At 40.9% G+C, this 21,874-nt stretch overlaps 1 protein-coding gene across 1 annotated transcript in view; it reads left to right on the forward strand.

The window, feature by feature from the left end:
- The window catches only part of LOC126295011 (uncharacterized), a 133,202-nt gene extending 115,841 nt beyond the window's left edge, over positions 1 to 17,361 (forward strand). The window contains exons 9-10 of the mRNA XM_049987264.1: positions 5,530 to 6,279; positions 17,297 to 17,361. Coding sequence (XP_049843221.1) covers positions 5,530 to 6,279; positions 17,297 to 17,361 — 815 coding nt within the window. The remainder of the gene's footprint in view (positions 1 to 5,529; positions 6,280 to 17,296) is intronic.
- Positions 17,362 to 21,874: the final 4,513 nt, after the last annotated feature.

Below are 21,874 nucleotides of genomic sequence, written 5' to 3' on the forward strand. Positions count from 1 at the left end.
GCACCTAGAACCGCTCGGCCACACCCGCCTGCCTGAAATTTCTAAGAAGAGTGGAAAGATATACGAGGGAAGATGTAAAAAGAAATGAAGATATAAGGAAATATTTAGAAATGTATAACCTAAACAAGAGAATAAAGGAAAATAGAAGAAAGTGGAAGTAATGTGTAGACCAGATTGGTACAGAAAGGTTCCAAATTACAAACGTTGTGGAAAAGAAATGAGGGAAGTCCATGCAAGAGGTCTGTACGGTAACAGGCAACGTGCCTTATATGTGAAGTGAAGGAAAAAGAAGACGTAGTTAATTATTGGCTCTCTGAACCATGAAGAAGTACCAGCGTTTTCGACTTCGACAAATCATTGTCAGAGGTAAATGAAGACATAAGTGACAGAGGAAATTCCAGGAGTAATTCCTGGATCCCAGAGGTCTGGAGTTGTAATCCCACATTCATCCACTCAGCAACCGACATTATATGTCCCAGTTGCACTTGCTGTTGTATTTATCTCGTGACGTAGTATGATTTTTACATTTCTGTGCATGTTTTCGATGTTATGGTAACAGAATATTAAGAATAAACCGTTCATTGTGGCCAATGATATTTCCTAAATTTTCCGCTACTGGAGTTTTTTGTGCTCTCCCTAGACTCCCTCCTGCTAACGAGACAGACTGGTGACAAATCTGCTCCATCACTTCTGTTACCACTGCTTGATGAGGTCACTAGGTTGAGGGACAAAACTGTGGTATCACAAAGACGAAAATTCAAATTGCATTCTCTTCTTTTGCACAGCACGTCTGAAAATTCCAGTGCTCTTAGGTCGAAACATTATGTTCTATGTTGGGGGACTTATATATAAAAAATATGTAACCAGAAAACAGTATACGGATGATCACGCCTTACACAGAGATCTGTGTGTCTCTATATCCCTCTTGCGGTTTTGCGACTCGTCCCAATAATTATGCTTGGAAAGTCTATTTCAGAAGTTACGTTCAATTTTCCGTTATTCATGTGACGTTGAGTTACATGGGACTCAATTATACCTCATACTGAGTTGGTAGCGTGGTAAGATCGGGAATCCGTCGTAGCCATTTCCATGGGCCGCTGGAGTGTTGACGTTTGGAATTCGTGATGGCCACTTTTAGTGTGACTGGAGACGTTGTAGTACCACACCCAATCAGTGCCGACATTGCTCATTCAGAAACTCACGCACATGAATAGCAAAGAGTGCTCAAGCTCCGTCCTACTGTAACCACACTCGATCCATGACTGCCTCGTCAGTGAGCTGAGGTATTCAACACTTCTGTTGTACGGCCAAATGAAATATTCTATTCGTGTGCGCTTCCAAAAATTGTGGTCCAAACAGGTGACGTGAGCACACGCTGGCCTGTGTAACATGAGGTGGATTCTTTTCCTGCGCTCGCAAGCAATGGGAATTTTCCCTACACCATGAAACAACATTTCTCCTATGTAAACTGCAATACACCGCACATTTGCTAGAAAACAATATTCTTGATCTAGGCGTGGCAGAAATTGTGACAACAAAGTACGATTGGGTGCAAGTCGTCGTTCCATGTCATTGTCAGATAATTCAGTAGCAAACATCAGCCTAAACCCTTTCGTTTTCTAATGTTTTTCAAGGTGGTCGCGCATTCTTAACCTCGATACTTGAAGTTCCACTGTTTCTTTTGAAAATCTGAAAATGGATTTCATTGGCCACTGCTCAGTTGATTGAGTGATAGGGAAACACGTTTTATTGATTCCAATACGCGGCCTGGCTTTGAGACAGCCTGAGAGAAAAGCAGTTCATTTCTTTAACCGATTTCAAGCACTTAGTGCCCTTCTTCAAAAGGCTGTACAGAAAAATACACCATAAACAAGTAGAACTTAGATAAAACTGTTAAACGTAAGCATGAAAAGTGAGAATTAAAAAAAATTAAACATAAAAATGGTGCTTATTTATAACTATCACATTATTTGGAAGTGTCAACAATAACATGCATGCAGCATATTGCTATGGTCCTGAAATATACAAGAGCAATAATTAATACAATAATGAATCCTTTAATGCAAAAAGAGCTCGTAAAGGGTTAAGTGTGGTTCGTAACGCCTGAACAGAAATAGTATAAAGAAACCAAACACCAAGCTCAAACATAATGCTGGAAGTGGAGCTAACCAGATAATGACATCCATATGCTGAGGTTGGTCTCAGGGTGGGGTAGAAGTGCGACGAAATAATAAAAGAAAATCTTGCACAGCTACAGTTGCCATAAGGCATAAACGAAAAATATAATTACGCATAAGCAGAGCAATAAGTAATATATAAAAAGCTAGTAATAAATAAAATAAATTAATAACAACGAAAGTTATTGCTGTGTACGTGAAATTTGGGAACTAACCCCTTAACAGTTGTAGTGGGCTCAGTAGCATGCCAACAGGGAACCTATACGCAAAAAAAAAAAGAAGGGAAAGCGTATTGTGGGGTGGAAACTCTAATTACAGTAAGTGGGTAAACAATTCTCAATCATTGGCTAATATTAAGTGACTATCGGCGAAAATAAGCATGGTCATAATTATAATATAGCTAAACAATTAGTACTGGTGTATATGCAGTTCAAAGCACGTTATGTAGAAAAATTGTATCTTGAGGAATTCATACCAATTGCATGGCAGTGCAAGTTTTAGAACACATACATGGTCTAGTGTAGACATTTCAGTAGCGTGGTAGCAGGAACGAGAAGCAATAGCTGGAGTAAATGGAGAAATAATTCATAATTAGTAACTAAAACTAACATTTAAACATAACTAAAGGAGAAAACAAAGGTGAACATCGTTGTACAATGGAATAACTAGTCCAAAAATTATAAAGTCCTAAAGATGCCTCATGAAGTAAATATAACCAGCCATATTGACATAAGTTGCATAAAATAAGTACAACAGGTTTCACTTCCTAGTTGTGAATGACTAAGGTCCATATTAACCGTAAATACTAGTTGTACTATAAAGTGGAGCACCTTCAACTAGAAATAGAATGCCATTAGATCATTGTTCACATATAGCTGACCAACTGTAGCAAAAGTAAATCACCACATGTAGGTTCTACATGGTTTAGCATGTGCAGTAATAAATGGTCAACTACCTTGGAATGTAAGTGGCTAAGCACTTAGAACTGAAAGCGCTTCCCTCCTTAGAACTATGTATGAATAACAGCCTGTAATTATATATGACCAGCTTACTAAACTATGTGTAGTTAAAAAACTAACGACATGTAACAAATGCAGCCATAGTAAACGCTGATTAACTGTAGCTGTGCACTGTGTATAGGTAACTAACAATAACTAAATGCAAAAGAGTATGCGCAACTTATAGAGTGTAAAATAGTATCAAAGAATTACTGGTTATAAATAGGAAATTAGTGACCCTCTGAGCATAGCCAATTACTACAAGGGAGAGATGTGATAAGGTGGTGACCCAGGTGGGAAGGAATTGGTGAAATGAGATGGTGGGTGTTGGAGGGACAGATAGGACAGAAGTGATAAACAGGAAAGAAACAGACTTATAAGACCAACATTCTTGCAAACTGATAAGGTGAAGAAATTATGATAATTAGTTGCTATTTGATTATGCCAACATGTAATGAAATTATTTTGGCACTAATTGGGGTTTACTTAGTAATAACATTCAAGGCTGAAGTTCCTTCAACTAGTTATATGTAAGAGAGGAACTAATTTATACCAGGAACTGATAATAAAGCACTGAAATTACAGTAGACTAATAATGGAAGAAAAATAATGAGAGACAAAAATAGGGGGAAAGGTGGGTGGGGATGTGGAAAGGTTTTAAAGAAACAGAAGGAAATGGACACAAAACTAATAAGTGAAACTGTGTGAGAAAACATGGCACAGGGGGCAGTGTGGATTGACAGTGGGGGGTTGAGGGGAATGAAGGAGAGAGGACGAAGTGTGGTGATGTGGTAAACTGAGTGGGGAGGGCAGAAGGAATAGAAGGGAGAGCAGTGATAAAAAGGAACATGTGAAGAAAATTGGTTTATAAGTAGCCAGTTTATTATGACTCATAATGTGTAGCTACCACAGTAATTAGTTGTACCTGATTATACCAACTTCCAGTCAAGTATTGAAGCTGATATAGTAATTGCAAAATAGTGACTATGACCTTTTAATTATAACTGTAGTTTAATGGTTATAGTATTAATAATGACCTACTTAATGATAATGGTGTACCCATAAAAATTAATGGATACTTAGAAATAGTTTTCTGTATCTTAGAAAAAAAGTCAGGTATACATCAGAGTCAGATTATGAAGCACTGTAATCATAGCAGGCCTACTGAGAGACATTAAAATGGGGGGGGGGGGGCAGCTACAGTTGGGGCAGTTGGAAGGGGAAAAGTAGGCAAGTGTCTTAAATAAACAGAAATGTTTGTAGGGGTAAGGGGAAGAAGAATGGTAAAGACTCAACTACATGAGCAAACCTGCATGAGTAGACCATACCACATCGTGGGGGGAGATGGAGAAGAAATAGGAGGCATTTCAATGGGGTAGGTGAAATTATGTAACTAACTAGGGGAAATACATCGCCAGGAAAAAAATTAGAACACCAGGAAACACGACGTCGATTTGGATCCGAAGACAACCTGTTAATGGTTTCAACGTCATCCCCCAAGAGATAGCGCAATGTCATGGCAGAAACTGTTATAACAAAGTACGATAGGGGGCAAGTCGTAGCCCCATGTCATTGGCAGGTAACTCAGTAACAAACATCATCATCCTAAGTCCTTTCCATGCTCTTTGTATGTGGTCTCGTATTGTTGACTGTAGTGCTTAAAGTTCAAGTGCTCTTTTGCAAATGGATTGCATTGGAGACTTCTCATTTGATTCATGGACAGGGGCACACGTTTCCTCTCGGGTTTTATTACTTCCAATACGTGACCAATCTGTGACACACTCTGGGAAAAAAGCAGCACATTTCTGTAAATCAGGAAGGACTGTTTTACGAGGTGAACCATGGCAGATGATGTGATTCTCTCTCTCATAGTTTTTCCCATCTGTGAACGCTTGTGCACGCACACACGCGCCCATGATCGCTCCTTTAAAGTGCAAATGTGTCGCCTTGGGATCACAGCTCAAAGACTACAGTACCGAAACAAAACACTCCAACACTGACCACAACGTTTTTTGTCAGTTTTAGAGCTGGAATATCGATAAAACCTAGTTGTTGTTCTAAGTCAAGAGCGACACAGGGATGTATTGGACACTCTACAGATGAAGTAGAGTTGCATAGTACTCACTGAATGAAACTGTGATACCTGGCTTTCTGAATACTTTTCTTTGTGCTGACATTCCGCCTTATCTCATCCAGGGTAATTACGACTGGGTATTTGTTGGTTGTGGGCAGTTCTAAAAACTGAACCTCTATGATTTATGTAAACAAGGTCAAATCTTGTCATCCACAGGAGACTTCGTGTTCAACTAGCTACAGTGTGTGAGCAGCACCTGCTTACTGGCATTGTTTTCCAGATGAGGAGTGGCAGCTGGAAGACAGAAGCAACGCTACGCTTTCCATAGACACTGACTGCATACAGCTGTTGGTGGACGCCCTGGACCACCCCACGTGTCCACTGGAAGACCTTCCACAGGAGACCACCCAGCAGCGAGAGCAGTGCCGTGTTCAGCTGTGGGACGACCTGGTTCAGGGGTGGCCCCACATACCCGTCACCAGCTACCTGGCCTACACTCAGAGGGCGAACGTCAACCTCTGCCTCTTGGCGTGGATGACAGTCAACTCGCTCAGCATTTGTCAGGACGTCCCCTTTAGTGTGATACAGTCCATGCATGATGCTGCCTGCTATTTCAGTAGACCGGATGACCAGTCGTGTCTGGAACCGAACGCAACACATGCCATATGCTCTGTTTCCAGAGCTATTCTGTTGATGAAGTGTCGAGATTTTTCATCCCATAAGCCTCAGAAGATGTATATCGTCACACTTTACCCAAATGGATCGTACTCAACGGTGTCGGAAAATACATTGCTACAAGGTTTCTACAGACAGTATGGAAAGGATTTACAAAGAGCACTGATCGACAAAGACAGTTTAAACACTGCCACATTGAAATACAAAGATCTAAAAATCGACAGCTTAAAACCTTTAGAAATTTCTTTTATAGCAGTAAATATTTTTTTCCGCTCTTTGACTGCAGGAGTATATATGTACCTTCCCCAGCTACGCAATTTGCCTGGAAAGATATTCTTGTCCTTTCAGATCACAGGTATATTCCAGATCCTGTGTTCTGAGGTAGTGTATCGTATGGCTGGCGTCCCCGACCTGTCCAATGCAGTGCTGATAGATAGCGCCCTCACACTTCTCAGCTGTATCTGGCTTAACTCATTCTGCTACCAGATGTACGCTTGTGTCCGTCATCTTACGCTTCCTACAGACCTGCTACCTGCCGAAGCTAGAAAGCTATTCCGTCGCCAGGCGCTGTATGCACTAATACCCTGGTGTATAGTATGTACAACAACTACTGCTTTGGAAAAGACGAGCAAATATTATTTGTTCCACAGTCGGATAATATTCCTCTTCGCGATTTTACTGTCAGTAACTTTCAATTTGGTTTGTCTTGGATTGGTGGGCTACATGTTCCTGCTCACTAAGAAATCTATGACTCATCTCAGAATTTACAGCAAAGATACATTTGGATCAAAGAAAGAAATTCTTTTTTCGTCAGTTAAGACTGTCTTCTTAAGCGGGCTAGGTGTGATTATTAGAATTGGGTTTCACCAGGCACAAGGTGTGGCACAGTTTGTTTACTACTTACATATATCTACGATGATGCAAGGACCGCTGTTGTTCGTTTTTTTCATTTGCAACGGAACAACGTTCCCTACACTCAAGAACAGGATACTAGCGTGTCTCAACCCTAACATAACCATTCCAGGGGAAGAGCTGTGTTCAGCAGCCGAGAGAAATCTAGCGAGGAGAAACAATGAACAATACGCGGTAGCACAATCCTCGTTGTAATTTCCGTGAGTTTTCTTCTCAAACGATTGTATCCACTGTGGACCATTCCAAGGCGTGTGCGCAGTTACAGAGCCTAGCAGATGACACAAAATTAACTATAACCGATTTCACAAAACAATTGCACCAGTTTCATAATGAATTCCTTATTTACAATCACATTCTTATTTGTAGTTCGTAGCATAAAAGAGTCTAGTAATTAGTAATAGGTATGAAAAGTAATGTGAAGTGAACGAAAACATGTTAAAGAACAGTATTACACAGGACTGGACTAACGTGATATTGTGAGCAGCAGTGTTGACTTGTTGAGGTAGAGATATGTGAAAGTACTATAGAGAACGTTAGAAAGTTATGTGCAGGTTGTGTGATAGTCTTCAATAAGGAAAACCATTATTTAAGAAGTGATGTATACAAACAGTATTGTGGTTCGAAAGACATGTGTCAGAAGATAAACTGAAAGGACACAGATTTTTCCAAATGAACAGCACCACGGTATTTACTGTTTAGTGTGACAGTTAGTTAGTTAGTTATATCTTCCATAGATCAATCTCACGGTACCCGTTACGATGGGGAACATGTTAAGTGTATAAATGCACACGTGACTCTATGTTGTTTTTTTTAAGCTTAAAATTTTTATTACCTACCCCATTGCCTTAAATGGCACAAAATGCATATATTATACTTATAGATTTGTTTATTCCTATTCAAGTACTCATCTATGGTATAGAAGGAGTTATTTGGTAGATATGATTCCAATCTATTGCTGATTGTGAGACATTTTATTTCATCTGGTAATTTACCGAAAATTTCTACAGCAGCATATATTACCCCTTTCCGTGCCAAAGATAAGTTCAGTGCAGTGTAAGTCTTTCTTTCTTGTGGTATTATAATCATGAATGTCACTGTTGTTTCTAACTGGCCCATATTGTTGAGAACAAATTACATTACTGAGTAAATGTACTGTGAGGCTGTTGTAGGAATCCCTAACCTCTTAAACAGACGACTACAAGACCTTTGAAACAGATGACCACAAAATGTGCGACTATGGGCCCCACACATTATTCTATCCATATTCTTTTGAGCAATGAATACCTTTTCCATAAGTGTGTGTTAGCTTACTAACTTCTATAACCTGAAAAATTGGTAATTATTCTGATTGCAGAAGTTCCTGAATCTAGTCGCTTTAGGAGATAAAAAATATGAATTTTTCATTTAAGATTCTCATATATATATATATATATATATATATATATATATATATATATATATATATATATATATATACGCCCAAGAAATTAGTATGCTGTACCCTGGATACTAACTTCTGTTGATGTATTATATTTATTGAAGGAACTGTACTCCTTGCATCATAAAAGTGGATGATTTTTCAAAGTCCCCAGCTAGACCATCCGCAGAAAACCAATTCGTTAATAACTTTTCCAAAAACACCATTTGTATCATTTTCTATTGGAGTTTCTTTTACTGGATTAATAATGATGCTTGTATCATCAGCAAACAGTCTCAGCTTAGCTTCTTGTTTCAGATAAGAAGGCAGGTCATTCACATGTATCAAGAACATAAGTGGGCCCATGATCGAACCCTGTGTAACACCTAATATGATTCCTCACCAGTAAGATGAAGTGGAAAACTTCCTTAAATCACTTAAACTACAGAAAGAAACTTTTTGCTTTCTGTTCTGCTGGTGTGACTGAAACCACTGGTATTCTGTTCCATTTATACCATCGAATTGTAATTTCTGTAAACAAATGTCATGGTTTGCACAATCAAATCCTTGGATAAGTCACAGAAAATTCCTGTTGATGAGATTTAACTACATTAACTCTCTATTATGTGGGCAGTGAAATTGTATTTTGTTGTCTAAGTGGAACAGCGTTTATGAAATTTGAACTATGGTTTACTGAGTATCCCATTACTGTTGAGATGGCTAACTGCTCTTGAGTACATTACATTCTCCACGATTTTTGAAAATGCTGTAAGCAAGGATACTGGCCGATAATTATTGACATCTTCAGTGTCCCCTTTTTTGTACAGGGGCTTGACAATTGCATATTTTAACCCGTGTGGGAAAATGCCTTGACTTAGTGATGCATTAGATATGTGACTCATAACATCAGCTTTAGCTGGTCCAAATTGTTCTAATATCTTGTTAAAGATGTCATCTACTGCAAGAGAGCATTTCTTTTTCACAGGTATGATGTCAATAAAAGACTAACCATTTGTTGAAATAAAAACTAAGTGAATAACCAACTGAAATGAATCTGCTACCTGTGTGAATTTAATAAGCAGCCCAACTGAACACCTTGCCATACGCGATAAAATGTAGATGTGATTTTTAGAATCTGTCAAGTTACAGCGATCACCACTCATTTAGCGATCATCCATAATCGTAAGAGCGAATGTCGAGAAGGGAGAGTTGTCAGATTGGATACAGCAGAACTGGAGATTGCAGTATGACTCACCATCTTGGTATGTTACGAGGTAGGTACCAAGTGCAGCTTCCACGCCCACACCTCAGTTGTCAGAGAGGCGCTCACAGCAGGGGTGACCCACACTGTCGAGGTGGAGACAGAATGCGTTACAAACAATGGAGAAATACCTAGTGGTGGTGGCGTGAAAGGGTTGCACATATATGTTTCATACTACGCTGCTTAGCCGAATCACTTCCAAAATTCAGAAATTTTATCACGAGGTTGCATCGGTGGCTATGTGTTAGTGCGCTGCTGGTGTGATAATATACACTCCGGCGATCAGCATGTCGGTATTTGTCAGGATAGAAAAACCACTTTATTCGTATCTGATGCCATATGTGGATTTATAAAGACGGTATACCTTTTAACATGGATACTTGTGTACATCTGTAGAACCAAGACCGCTTGTGACAGTAACATACAGTAGTTGTTGCGATCGGGTTCTTTAAATGTATGAGATGATGACGGTCTTCTTTGTGAGACACAGTAGTATCACTCACAGGAAAAACTTATGAGACATGTCCACCATCGCTGATTTTCTCACAGTATTATTCTGTATCGTAGGTAATCGGTTATTGACCAAGTATTAAACTTAGTAGTAGGGGGTGCATGATACGTTCGCCTTGATCATCCGGCTTATAAAGTATGTGTTTGTGTTGTGACGAATGGAATGGAAATGACTATGGACATTCATAAGGAAGGTATGGATTTGACGTCTAGTAGTGTGATAGCAAAGGGAAGAGAATGTCAAATCATAAGAATGGTACTGATATTCCTGTTTCCAGAGCCATAGCTGTCAACAGGGTGCATTCCAATACTTCGCTCAATGTCGAATGTTGTTCAACTGAGACCGCTGTAGTGTGCTCTGTGTGCTATGTCTGCAGCGCCGGTGACCTGTGTGGGGGTGATTCACGTTTCCCTTTAATGGTAGGAGCTGTCAGAATGGAGAGGCCTATTGGAGTGTAGGAATGTAGACGAATTATCGTATTGTCTTCTAGACAACCAAATTTCGAACTTAGTACTTGTTGCATAGCTTTCGTGATCACGTCTAAATTTGAGATTGAATATAAAGGTGCGTTTGCGCTGGAGCGTTATTCCGTGCCATGTAAATTGTTCAGTTGACTGCTTTTGCACATTTCTTATCTTTATTTAGCTGAGGGAAAATCGATTGTGGTGTGTGCATCTAGCATGTGGAAGACACGTTTACCGGATCTCTAGACATGAGAAACACCTTGATTGAGCACTATTGGTGAGTGGTAATATCAGTTTTCTCTGTTTTTCTCGAGTTCCCGAGAAAATGTCTTCACAGATGTGACAAGTTTCTAGTTAGTCAGTGGTTTACAGCACGCCCCAATCTAGCTAAAGTTTTGAGTTTTGTAAGGAAATAGTTTGCATTTTATATCTTCAGAATTATGTTGTGTGAGCGATCGGTAGGATGCTGGTGTGTGCTTGATATCTAGAAGATCCGCGAAAATAATATAATATTATTGCGAACCAAGAGAAAACATGTGTGTTGTTGTAATCCCTGAGTGTGGAAATGTGCATAGAAAAGCAAGCAAGCAAGCAGGTCCACACCACAAACAGTAACGCGTTTGTGCCGAGGGGAAAGGAGTCCGAATTTCTAGAACAGTCTGGCTTTGGTTTACTGAGAGTGCTCTGGTCACCTGTCCAGGTTAGATGACCACCGACCTTGCATGGAAATATCAGTGCTGCGTGGAGTATAATGGTGCTGTCTGTATTCGCAGTATATGTATGGATGATGTAAGAGAGATTGTATTGTATGGCACAGGATAGGAATTGTGTGTTTACTGCTTAGACACGGTACGTGGTGATATATTGCGGGGTGGAGATCTGTTTCACACTCTAATATTCAAGCTCCTGTCTTCAGTGAGAGAGTAGTCTAATTAAGTAAAAGTCTTTCCATAATCTACGATATGTAGGGCACATTTAAGGGTTTAATTATCGATGCAATATGACGATCTGTACTTAGTACAGTCATAATGCTCTATTCATTCACAAGATATTTATTGTACTGGCATGTAGGAGTGTCTACAAACTGATTCGAACAAGATGGAGACAAGGTAAGTACGCAAAGTTCTGAGAAATCAAGTGGTGAAACACAAGTTGCAGCATATTATGCATCTCTGGCGAGGAAGCCGTCACTCTTCCACCACTGTGCCATTAGGACATCTCCAGACCTGAGCTGTAGGGTACCGAAAATTCCGGTCATTTTTTTGTCTTCTGGAAAACAGTGCTTCGAATTCTGTTTGCATAATTGTTGTGATTTCCCCCATCTGTGCTTAGAGACTGCTTTCTTTCGAAACAAAAAGGAATGCTTATGTGGTGAACGGTGTGTTCGCGAGCATGCACAGGCTTGTAGCAGTGAGAACTTTCGTGTATGGCCAGCCCTAGTGGCCGAGCGGTTCTAGGAGCTACAGTCTGGAACCGCGCTACCGCTATGGTCGCGTGTGATGTCAGGTTAAGTAGGTATAAGTAGTTCTAAGTTCTAGGGGAGTGATGACCTCAGATGTTAAGTACCACAGTGCTCGGAGCCATTTGAACCATTCGCGTATGTGGGAAGAAGGAAGGGTAACATGTGATGGACGGGCTGCAACGTTGTTCTGCGCTATTTTCTTAAACAGATTCTCTTAGGGCAAGAATTTCTGTGCATACAAGCCGATACATCTCGAAAACAACTACTCAAGCGTATGTTAAGTACTCCTGGGACACTATGTAATTTGCCAGATTTCGCTATAGATACTGAGATTCATTCCAGAACCGCTGCCGTTAAGAGGAGACATTGCCTGTACAACGATCGGTGTCAGACTGTAGCTGCAATCGTAATATTTAATTGTAGTTACACTGGTAAATACGTTCCTGGCTTTCAGTTTTATTGTGAGTCTTGTATGTATCTGATGATCTGAAAGCAACTTTTGCGGTATTTAACTGTCAGTGCAATTTAGCAATCTGTGCAAGATAATTTTCCCTCTGAAAGCCGCATCTGCAGAAAACAATGGCTAAAGATGGCTAGGAACAATGCACCCCGTGCTATTCTGGGACTCATTGGAACATCTCTCTCGGTGCTAAGCCACACCACAGCTATGCATCATCGTGTATGGGACCAGCATGAGTGCGCCTTGGAGTTCTGAGACGTCAGTGTAACACCTGAAGAATTATAACTGTATACACGAAAATAGGTACAACATTCACCTGCTATGGTGTGAGAGCGATGGCTGATGCTGGCCTGCTCCGGCTGTGGAGGGGGCGGCGTCGGCGTCAGGTGTCAGGCGGCGGTACGTGTTTTTTTATTAGCAATATTAAGTTTAAACCATATTCCACCTATTTCACCAACCAGTACGATGCTGTGTATTAAGGAAAAGTGTCCCATACGTGCGAAAATACTGATTCAATTAATTTGCATATTTTCTTGATGTAGATGTCGTGTTAGTGGTACATTAGTTGACGGGAGTGAGTGCATGAGTGGGTGACATGGAGCAGAAGAGCAGGCTATGTGCAACACATTAAGTTAATCTGCATAATTTTTACGTAAAATTCAGTACCGTGGTTTAAGGGGGTGATGACAAAGGAGAATGTGTCAGAAATGGCGTTGAAAAGCATGTGAAAATCAAAGTATGTACCAGAAAAAAGTTAGAGGACATAACTGATTACCCATTTTGGTATCAAAGACGGTACAATAGCTTAAGGAGATGGAGGTGACATGGAAAAGCACTCAACAGAACAATAGGTTAAGTACCTTTCAATCAAAGGAGAACAATAGGGTTGCCCCTGAGTGCATACCTGCCCCTGTTGTTGGCAATGCACGCTGACAAAATGCACCAGCAGCCGAAACCACGTCATGACACTCGACTACAGGGGTAAGAATAGTGCGACGAGGTACTCAGCTTTGATGTTTTGCAACAATCGTCTCCATCAGAGCCGACATCCTACTATTAACTGCCCTCCTCACAGTCTTATAATCAAAGTTTAACGAAGTAATTGTGTAAAAGCTATCAAGGGGAGCCGATCCAGGGCGTATCGGGATTAAAACAATTTTTCCCACTTTGAACAAAGTCGGCATCACTCTACACTTTAACACTTCATTCAAAAGGGACGTAAAGGCAGGGCCCAACAACGGCCAAAAGCACAGGTAAAATTCCTTGGGAAGTCCATCTACACCCAGTATGAAACGTCCTCTTTGGAAAATAATGAATTACTGTTCTGGTAAACCTCTACGTTATTTGATTTTCAAACAGCTGAGCAAAACTGTACGCACTCAGACTTTTCTCTCTTCACTTATTCTGATCAACACTAAACTGACACACAATTTTTTTTCTTTTTTTTTGGCGCAACGCAGACTGACTTTCAATAATCCATACAAACGAATGGCCGTGACTAACAATAACCTATACCTTTCATGAATCACTTACCACACAAAAATCTTCGGTACCCTAACTACTGCAATAGTGCGTGCTCCAATACTGCCAGATAAATTAAAGATTCTAACTACTGAAGGCACTACTTACTGATAGGCATAGTTAGCAAATGAAAGATTTTGATGGAGGACAAACAATGTATTTACCTTAATAGTGTTCAAAAGTCATTATACATCCAGTCTTACGAATTTCCTTTTTCTGACGGACACACGTCCAGATCGTCCGCTCTCAAAACTCTGCCATCTCTCTCCCCACATTCACCACTACTGGCGGCTCACCTCAAACTGTGCAACGCTATGCGCTGTTCACATCCAACTGCCCAACACTACACTAGCGAATATTCCGACAGTGCCAACCAGCCACCGACTGCACACAGCACAGTCAGTGATTTTTATTTAGAGCGCTACGTGGTGTTTCCGACATAAACACTTATACAGCCTACTTACACTAGGGACTTTTAAGAAGGCGATCCCGCAATAAGTTTGTAAAAGTCCTCAAGCTGAAAGGCAGCTAAGAGCATTGCATTATGTTCAGGTGTAATTGTCGTATCCAAGGTGGTGACTTGTGGGTCGTAAAAGGCTTCACTGGACTCATTAATGTCGTAGGTGTGTACATGGTACTTGTCTAAGGTACGCTCTATATCGGCTTGCGTCTCTACCACCTCCAGAGAATGAATACAAGAGCGTCGCTGACGGGTATGATGCCGAAGCAAATGATACAAGGAAGTCAGCTCCTGCATCACCAATGAACGCGTCTTCGATCGGATTTCCAAACCTTCCATTTATATTCTCTTCAAGGTCAACAATTTTGCCATTACTCGTCTAATATCCGCAATTCGCAGAGGTTCGTGATCCGAAGCAGCATAAAGCTCACACGGCATGGAATAGTAATATTCGTATATTTTCCGAAAGTCTCGTGCTTTGGCAACACAGGAAAGTATCACAGTTTCCCTGACTCTCGGTTTTGCCAGCTGTGTCCACCAGTCAACAGTGGAAGAGTACTTCCCAGTGGACCATAGAGTACGCTCCCACACGGCTCACATCACGTCATCGAGAGAGCGGTCAGCTAGGCAAGTAACGTTTAACATCCACGAAGGGCAAAACAATTTGACTGGTTGCCGTGTAAGACTGAGAGTCCTTGGCACAGCACAGTGCACCCGAAAAGGAAGGTGGGATGGCTACAACATTAATAATACTATATCTCAGGCACTCCGATAAGTAAAATCTATCTAAGCTGCTACTAGAGGTCGCAGTAAAGTGGATAAATTTCACTAACGTCTGGTATTTACATATCCAGACTTCTTCCAGGTGCAAGTAGCGGACCAATTCATCTAATTCACGAAAGAAATTAAAATTTGAAGGTTAATTGGTAGGGAGCAACACACAGTTAAAGTCATCACCCGACAGAATACCAGCACGACTCTTATGCATCAAATAAAGAATTTCCTCTTTGCAAAAACGCGCACCATCTACTATGCGACCAGTGCCAGAAGAGGCATATAAAAGAACCAAGGTAAGAGAACCTATGCCCCTGCCAGAATCTAACATTTGCATTTCAGCAATATAAATGCCTTCGCGAAAGAAGAAGGCAGTCCAGGTAGAAAATTTGGGTGCTACATATAAAATTACGCGAAAACCGGGTAAGAAGAAATGTCTAAATAACACATCCGACTATGTCCGTAAATGTATCATAAATGAACTGACGCAGCGAAGCCAATCGCAGTTATGATTCCACACAATTAACGTCTAAGGAAATGAACGTGTAGGCTTGGGTTATTGATCACAGCTATACAGGGATATCGAGCAGAATTAGGCAGCGTGAGGGTCCGTTGCAGAGTCTGTAGATGAATCAGACATCGCCGGGGACTAGAATCGCCGCCACTGCAATCTTTTTTCTTAGATTTCTTTCCTCCCACCGCACGGGCTGGTTGTGTACGCTGTTTCTGTCAGCTACGTGACATGGCGGCCTCTGCAGACGGAGGTGTAGGAGGGGGCGTAGGCACAGCCCTCAGAACAAGGGACATGTAATGCAGATCCAGTCACGAAGGCGCAAGCATTCTGTGGAACTGACAATGCAACTGGTGATACTTGGTCGCAAATTTTATTCTCCTCGGGAGTTGGTGTAGGTGGCAAAGTCGTGAAACCGTCGGCGGCTGGAGACGAAGGACAGGAGGGCACTGCACCGTCTCAGACTGTAACGGAGGACACAAAGACAAAGGTGGTGGGGGGGGGGGGTGGGAGGGAGGTGCGCTCTCTCTCACCAACTAAGAAGGAGGGCTGTTGGAGATAACCTCTCCGCCACTCACCGTACCACGGGCGGGAGGTATCTTAATACCGAGAGTGCAGGGGAGATAATCGATGTGGAGGAGGTTGGGGCAGAAGAAGGCACAGCCAAATCCTCACCCTCACCATCTTGAATCTCACGTCTTGTTGCAACCTGCAGAAAATATTGAAAATTCGTGAAGGCATACATGTGCCTACCACTAGACTTTGTATTTAAACTTCCCAGCAGATAAAATTGTGCAGGGTCGAGACTCAAACTCGGGACCTTTGCCTTTCGAGGGAAAATGCTCTACCTTCTGAGCTTACCCAAGAACTACTCAAGACACTCCCACACAGCTTTACTTCCGTCAGTAGCCCACCTCCTACCTTCAAAACTTCACAGGAGCTCTCCCGCGAACCTTGCAAGACTACCACTTCTGGAAGAAATAATATCGCGGAGACACGACATAGCCGCAGCCTGGGGGATGTTTCAAGAATGAAATTTTCACTCTGCAGTGGAGTGTGCGCTGATACTAAACTTCCTGGCAGATGAAAACTATGTGCTGGGCCGGAATTCTTCGATGTACTTGGGTCGAATTAGTATATTGCTCCTCAAAGGCTGTTGGTAGAGATTTTACTGAAATTTAGTCGCGAGCGTTCTCGAAACATGTCACAGGCAAAGTGGTGATTCGTATTCACTTATCCGTCCTGTAACCACGTGCTCTACTTGCAAACGGTCTTTTCTTCTATACCCTTATCTTGATGTCAGCTTGTTGCACTGCCCAATTTAAATGTGATGTGTTTTCTGTGCGCTTATTGACAATTTCAGTGAATCTTATACATTACAGAAAACAGACAATTTCAGTGAATCTTATACATTACAGAAAACAGACAGGCATATGCAAAGCGTATTGTGTCTTCTCCGTCTGTTTTCTTGTGGAGTAGGATAACAATAGCGTTGTAGCGAAAATACTTCGCGACGGTTGAGAATATGTTCCAGGCCCGTTAATCGTTTATTCTCTTTACTCTTTCCTTGTTATCTTAAATTACAGAAGAGTTTATTATATGTTACTGTACCCCCACAGCTGCTTACAGGAAGACGGTCCCATCTTGCTCATCAATGAAGCTGAAGACCGTGCCTGGTGGTTGAGAAGCCTGACCTTGCATGCAGTGAATAGCACCGTGTCCTGTTGGACCATGGCGTATCGCCGATGTTGTCGGACCGACATAGGGAACTCTTCATTTATACTGCACACTGCAATACTGCCATAGAAAACACGAGAGGTTATTACAGTTTATCGTCCCTACAGCATAGCACTCAAATTTGGTCTTGTATATCAAGCGAAAGATGCTTAGGCTCCCACATGAAGGTTGAGAACAGTAACTTTGTAAGCAGTCACTGGTGCATTGTGCATCTTGAAAATCAAGGGCTTCTTGACGTTGCGGGAACTGAAGCAGTGTGGTCTTTATGTGTGCTCAAGAGCTGAATGTTCACCCCACAAACGGGAAATGATATTTCAGTTTCCTGTCGCTCACAGTATATTATCACTTACTTATTTATAAGTATTTACTTATTTATATATCAGAATCTCTCTGACTATGTGAGCCAGAGACACATTTTCTTAGAATCAAACAGCCCATAGTTTACCGAATTCTGATTACATAATATAAACAAAGAATAGTTATCACCTACTGTCAGGAAAATCTGCACAGAGTAGGTGAAGAGTGCCACAAGGAAACCCTCCCAGTTGCGTTTGAATACCAGGGTTTTATCACTCATTTATCTCAGTTGTGCTGGAAGCCTGTAGAGTACAAAAAATGTTGAATATTGCATATCATCTGCACTCTGCTTACGACCAGCATCACTGCATGCAAGCTAATACCTTTACAGTCATGCTCAAAAGTATCCGAACGACCTGAATTGCATTTAGCCTGATTTACAGGCAACCCGCATAACGCAGCTGTCTAGCACGTCCCCTAATCGCTCCTCGGTACAGTCGTTTGACTATTGAAAATGGTTCCAACAAGTCGCCACTAGAAAACACTGCTCTGTATCGCAATATCTCAAGATGTAAAGTAAGACCACGATACTACAAATATCAGGGAACACCTTATCACAGATAATACTGTCCTTAAGGCTTTAAAGCTCATATTTATTACAATAAATGACGTACCTGAAATGTAACTACTCTCATTATTACGTTAGATAGTTTCAAATGGTTCAAATGGTTCTGAGCACTATGAGAATTAACATCTACGGTCAACAGTCCCCTAGAACTTAGAACTACTTAAACCTAACTAACCTGACATCACACAACACCCAGTCATCACGAGGCAGAGTTAGACAGATAAGTTAAGTAGTAAGTTCGTTGTATTCATGATTTCCTCTTCAAAGTAAAATACTGTACTTATTATTTAACATAAAAGGCATAAAAAATCTAAGTTATTCACGAGCAGATAGTTCAGAATATGTATGAACATTAAATGACACGACGAACTGTCTCGTTATGCATATGGATTCAAACCGAGCTCATGCACACTAAGCAAAGATTTCGCGACTGACGGAAACTAACAGGCAATCCTGACTAGGCATATAGAGAGTATATATCTTGATTTCAGACAGTATCAGTTAGCATATATCAACTTTAAATTACATAATGTAAACACTTTTAACGGACGCTAATTCCTATCCAGCATCTATTGTCTATGTTAACGAATTACGAGAGATGTTAAATATTGCTTCTTCACACGTAACTTACTTGAAATGCCGTCAGGTAAAACTTTGTGTTGGACAGGGATTCGAACCCAGAACGTAATCGGATTTGTATTGAAGCTTAATCAATTTTGACATATCGAATTTTCTCGGCAGTAGCTAGATGTTTTAACAGAAATGGCGAGACGAAACATTAATTTTTTCCTACCCAGGACTCCAACCTGGCACCTATCGCTGTTATATTCTAGAGGAAACGAACGCCAAATATGGGTTTGTTACACCAGCAGCGACATGTCAGCATGTTTGAACTAGAAATTAAATGACGATGAGTTTAGTGCTGACTGGGAATCGAACCCTACACATATCGTTGTTGACTACACACAACGAGACGCAAGCTACCGAATTTTTCTCCACCAACAGCTCGGAATAACATCCTTAAACTTACATTGATCTCGCAATTAGTTCTGTGTCTCACTGGGAGTCAAAAACGTGAGATATCATTAGTGTTGACAACGAATGAAAATACATTAAAAATCGAAATTATTATCCATCAGTAGATAGGTGTTCTCATGCTGGAGATTGATAATACATAATGAAAACTTTAGTGTTGAACCAGGATTCAAACCCATTCATGCACAATATGTGGAGATGTTGAGGAATCTCCTGTTTTGAATAAACAACAAATTGTAGTCGAGCTGCATTGGAACGAAGGCTCAAATTCCGCGTTAAGGGTGTTCTGAGTTGCATTCCCAGTCCAGAACCAATTTTATCTACATATGGAAGCTCAAATAAAAGATGGAATAAGTGTCTTGTGACCCTACATAGCGTTTGTTTCGTCACTAGAAATAAATAACTAGTATAAGAAAGGTTACTGGCGACAGAGTTTCTACATGTCGCCACTGCCGACTTTATTGTGGTTCGACTTAAGTCTACTTCATAGAGAATGAATATCGTGTTTAATGTGAATTTTAGACCACAATACCATTATACCTTCTTCACTTGGCGTAGACTGAAGCGAATAAAATCTGTCTCTTCCTATCAAAAAACACGCGGAGAAATTTGAATCGAGTCGAGACCAAAGGTATATAAACCCATCATCAATCCAACAGACCACCAAAGCACCTTCTCTGCGCCTCATTTTTCTCTCGTAATGCCGTTTCGCCACAGTGGATGAGAATTCTGACACACAGGCTCCCTGCAGTGGTTTGCAACATGTTCAGTCCATTCATTTACTCCAGTGCGCTGTCTGTTTGTTGAAAACGTCGAGCAGTGCAAAAGATAAGCTGTAACTATCTGTCTCTCAGAAGTCTAGATCCAGCCGTATGCATTACCTCACAGCACTGTAGAATGCGGAAGTTCTGGAGGAACTGTTGTTGACTTCTAGAGTTGGTGTGGGTACGTGTCAGCTAGTAGCGTAACGGCAGGCGTCAAGCTCTGTAGATAAGAGGTCTCGAGTTCGACTACATTCACTGTCACATTTTTGTTAAACACCATTCTACTGTCTCCTGAAGTTACCAATCTAATGGAACATTGAAGATAGTTCACTTCACTTCTCAACCCATAATAGTCGCATGTGGAAAAAAGGCTAACTTCTGCGATATTATGTTCTTTTCAGGTTTAATAGACGGCCAATGAGCAGTTGCATCTCGAAACCTTTGTATTATGTACTGCGAGAGCGCATCGTGCCAAAATACGTCAAAAAAGTATTTTCTACATTAACTGTCGTGTGGTAGTCGCATTTTATTCTTCTTCAAATCTTTTTTGACAGCTTTAACTCAGAACAAATTTTCTACATGCATGTAATCAATAAACTACATGCGAATTGTCAGACTGTTAAAGATAACGTCAGAGATTACACATACATCGTTCATGATTAATTTCTCTCTCATGTTTAGTATTGTTTTAACAATACTAAAAGAAACCTTACGAAAATTGTGCACTGTGTTAAAAGAAATGAAATAAAACTACACGCGATAACCTTACAACGAAAGTCTGCTTTAATGAAACTGAATCTGTTCACAAATGTGCCTCTGCCGACACATATTAGTAAAATACTAGTCACTTAGATTTCGATTTGGTCTGTGTTTAATTGGTATGCTGCGTCATACTGTAGAGGTATGCAAATGTGGCATTTCATAAATATAGTTATGTATTCCCAGAAACCCAAAATTTGCATGTCAGCAGCGGAAAGAGGTGTTACCTGTTGTGCAGCATTGTAAGTTTTTCATCTTTGCGCTATGAACCGAAAGTATTTTCTTGCAATTTCCTTATCAAAGTTTGATCTGATTGCTTGTAGCTCTTTCACAGAAGGGATAAAAACGTTACGGTAATTGACACTGAATCCACGAACCATAACAGACGCTTTTTACAGGTCAGCATGTCACCACAGAGTTAGCAAAGAGGAATGCGTCTTGTTTTCCTCTTAGGAGGACAATGGTGGCTAGAACTCGTAAACCGCTGTTTAAAGGACGAGATTACTTGCGATATCCTCGTGCAACGACCTTCTTGGGCTGAAAACCGTAATTTTACAATCTTTTGTTACACCAGAAGCGACAATAGCTCAGATTATTCAGTGGAAATGGCAGAAAAATCAAGTGAAATTTGAGGCTTAATTCCATGCATACCAGAGAGTAACTCGTGTATCACAGAGTTGCCAGACATACCTTGCCTTGTTGCCAAATCTCAGTTAGAGTATCAGCAGGAAGAAGACGAACCGATGTGATCCTACAGTGCGCTGGGAAGTGACCATAGCTGGCGTCTCAAAGACGTGTCTGCTGTGGCCTGGAATACGTAATGCGTCTGATACCCATTTCTGTAACTAGGTATAGGGACTGGAGCGCAGTTACTAATAACACTCAGAAATGACTGCAAACTAAGCATCATAAATCAGTAACCTCTTTCGTAACTGCACTCAAAACAAAGAAATTCATTCACGGACCTCTCCGCACCT

Source organism: Schistocerca gregaria, chromosome 11, assembly GCF_023897955.1.
Source record: "Schistocerca gregaria isolate iqSchGreg1 chromosome 11, iqSchGreg1.2, whole genome shotgun sequence".
Taxonomy (NCBI): domain Eukaryota; kingdom Metazoa; phylum Arthropoda; class Insecta; order Orthoptera; family Acrididae; genus Schistocerca; species Schistocerca gregaria.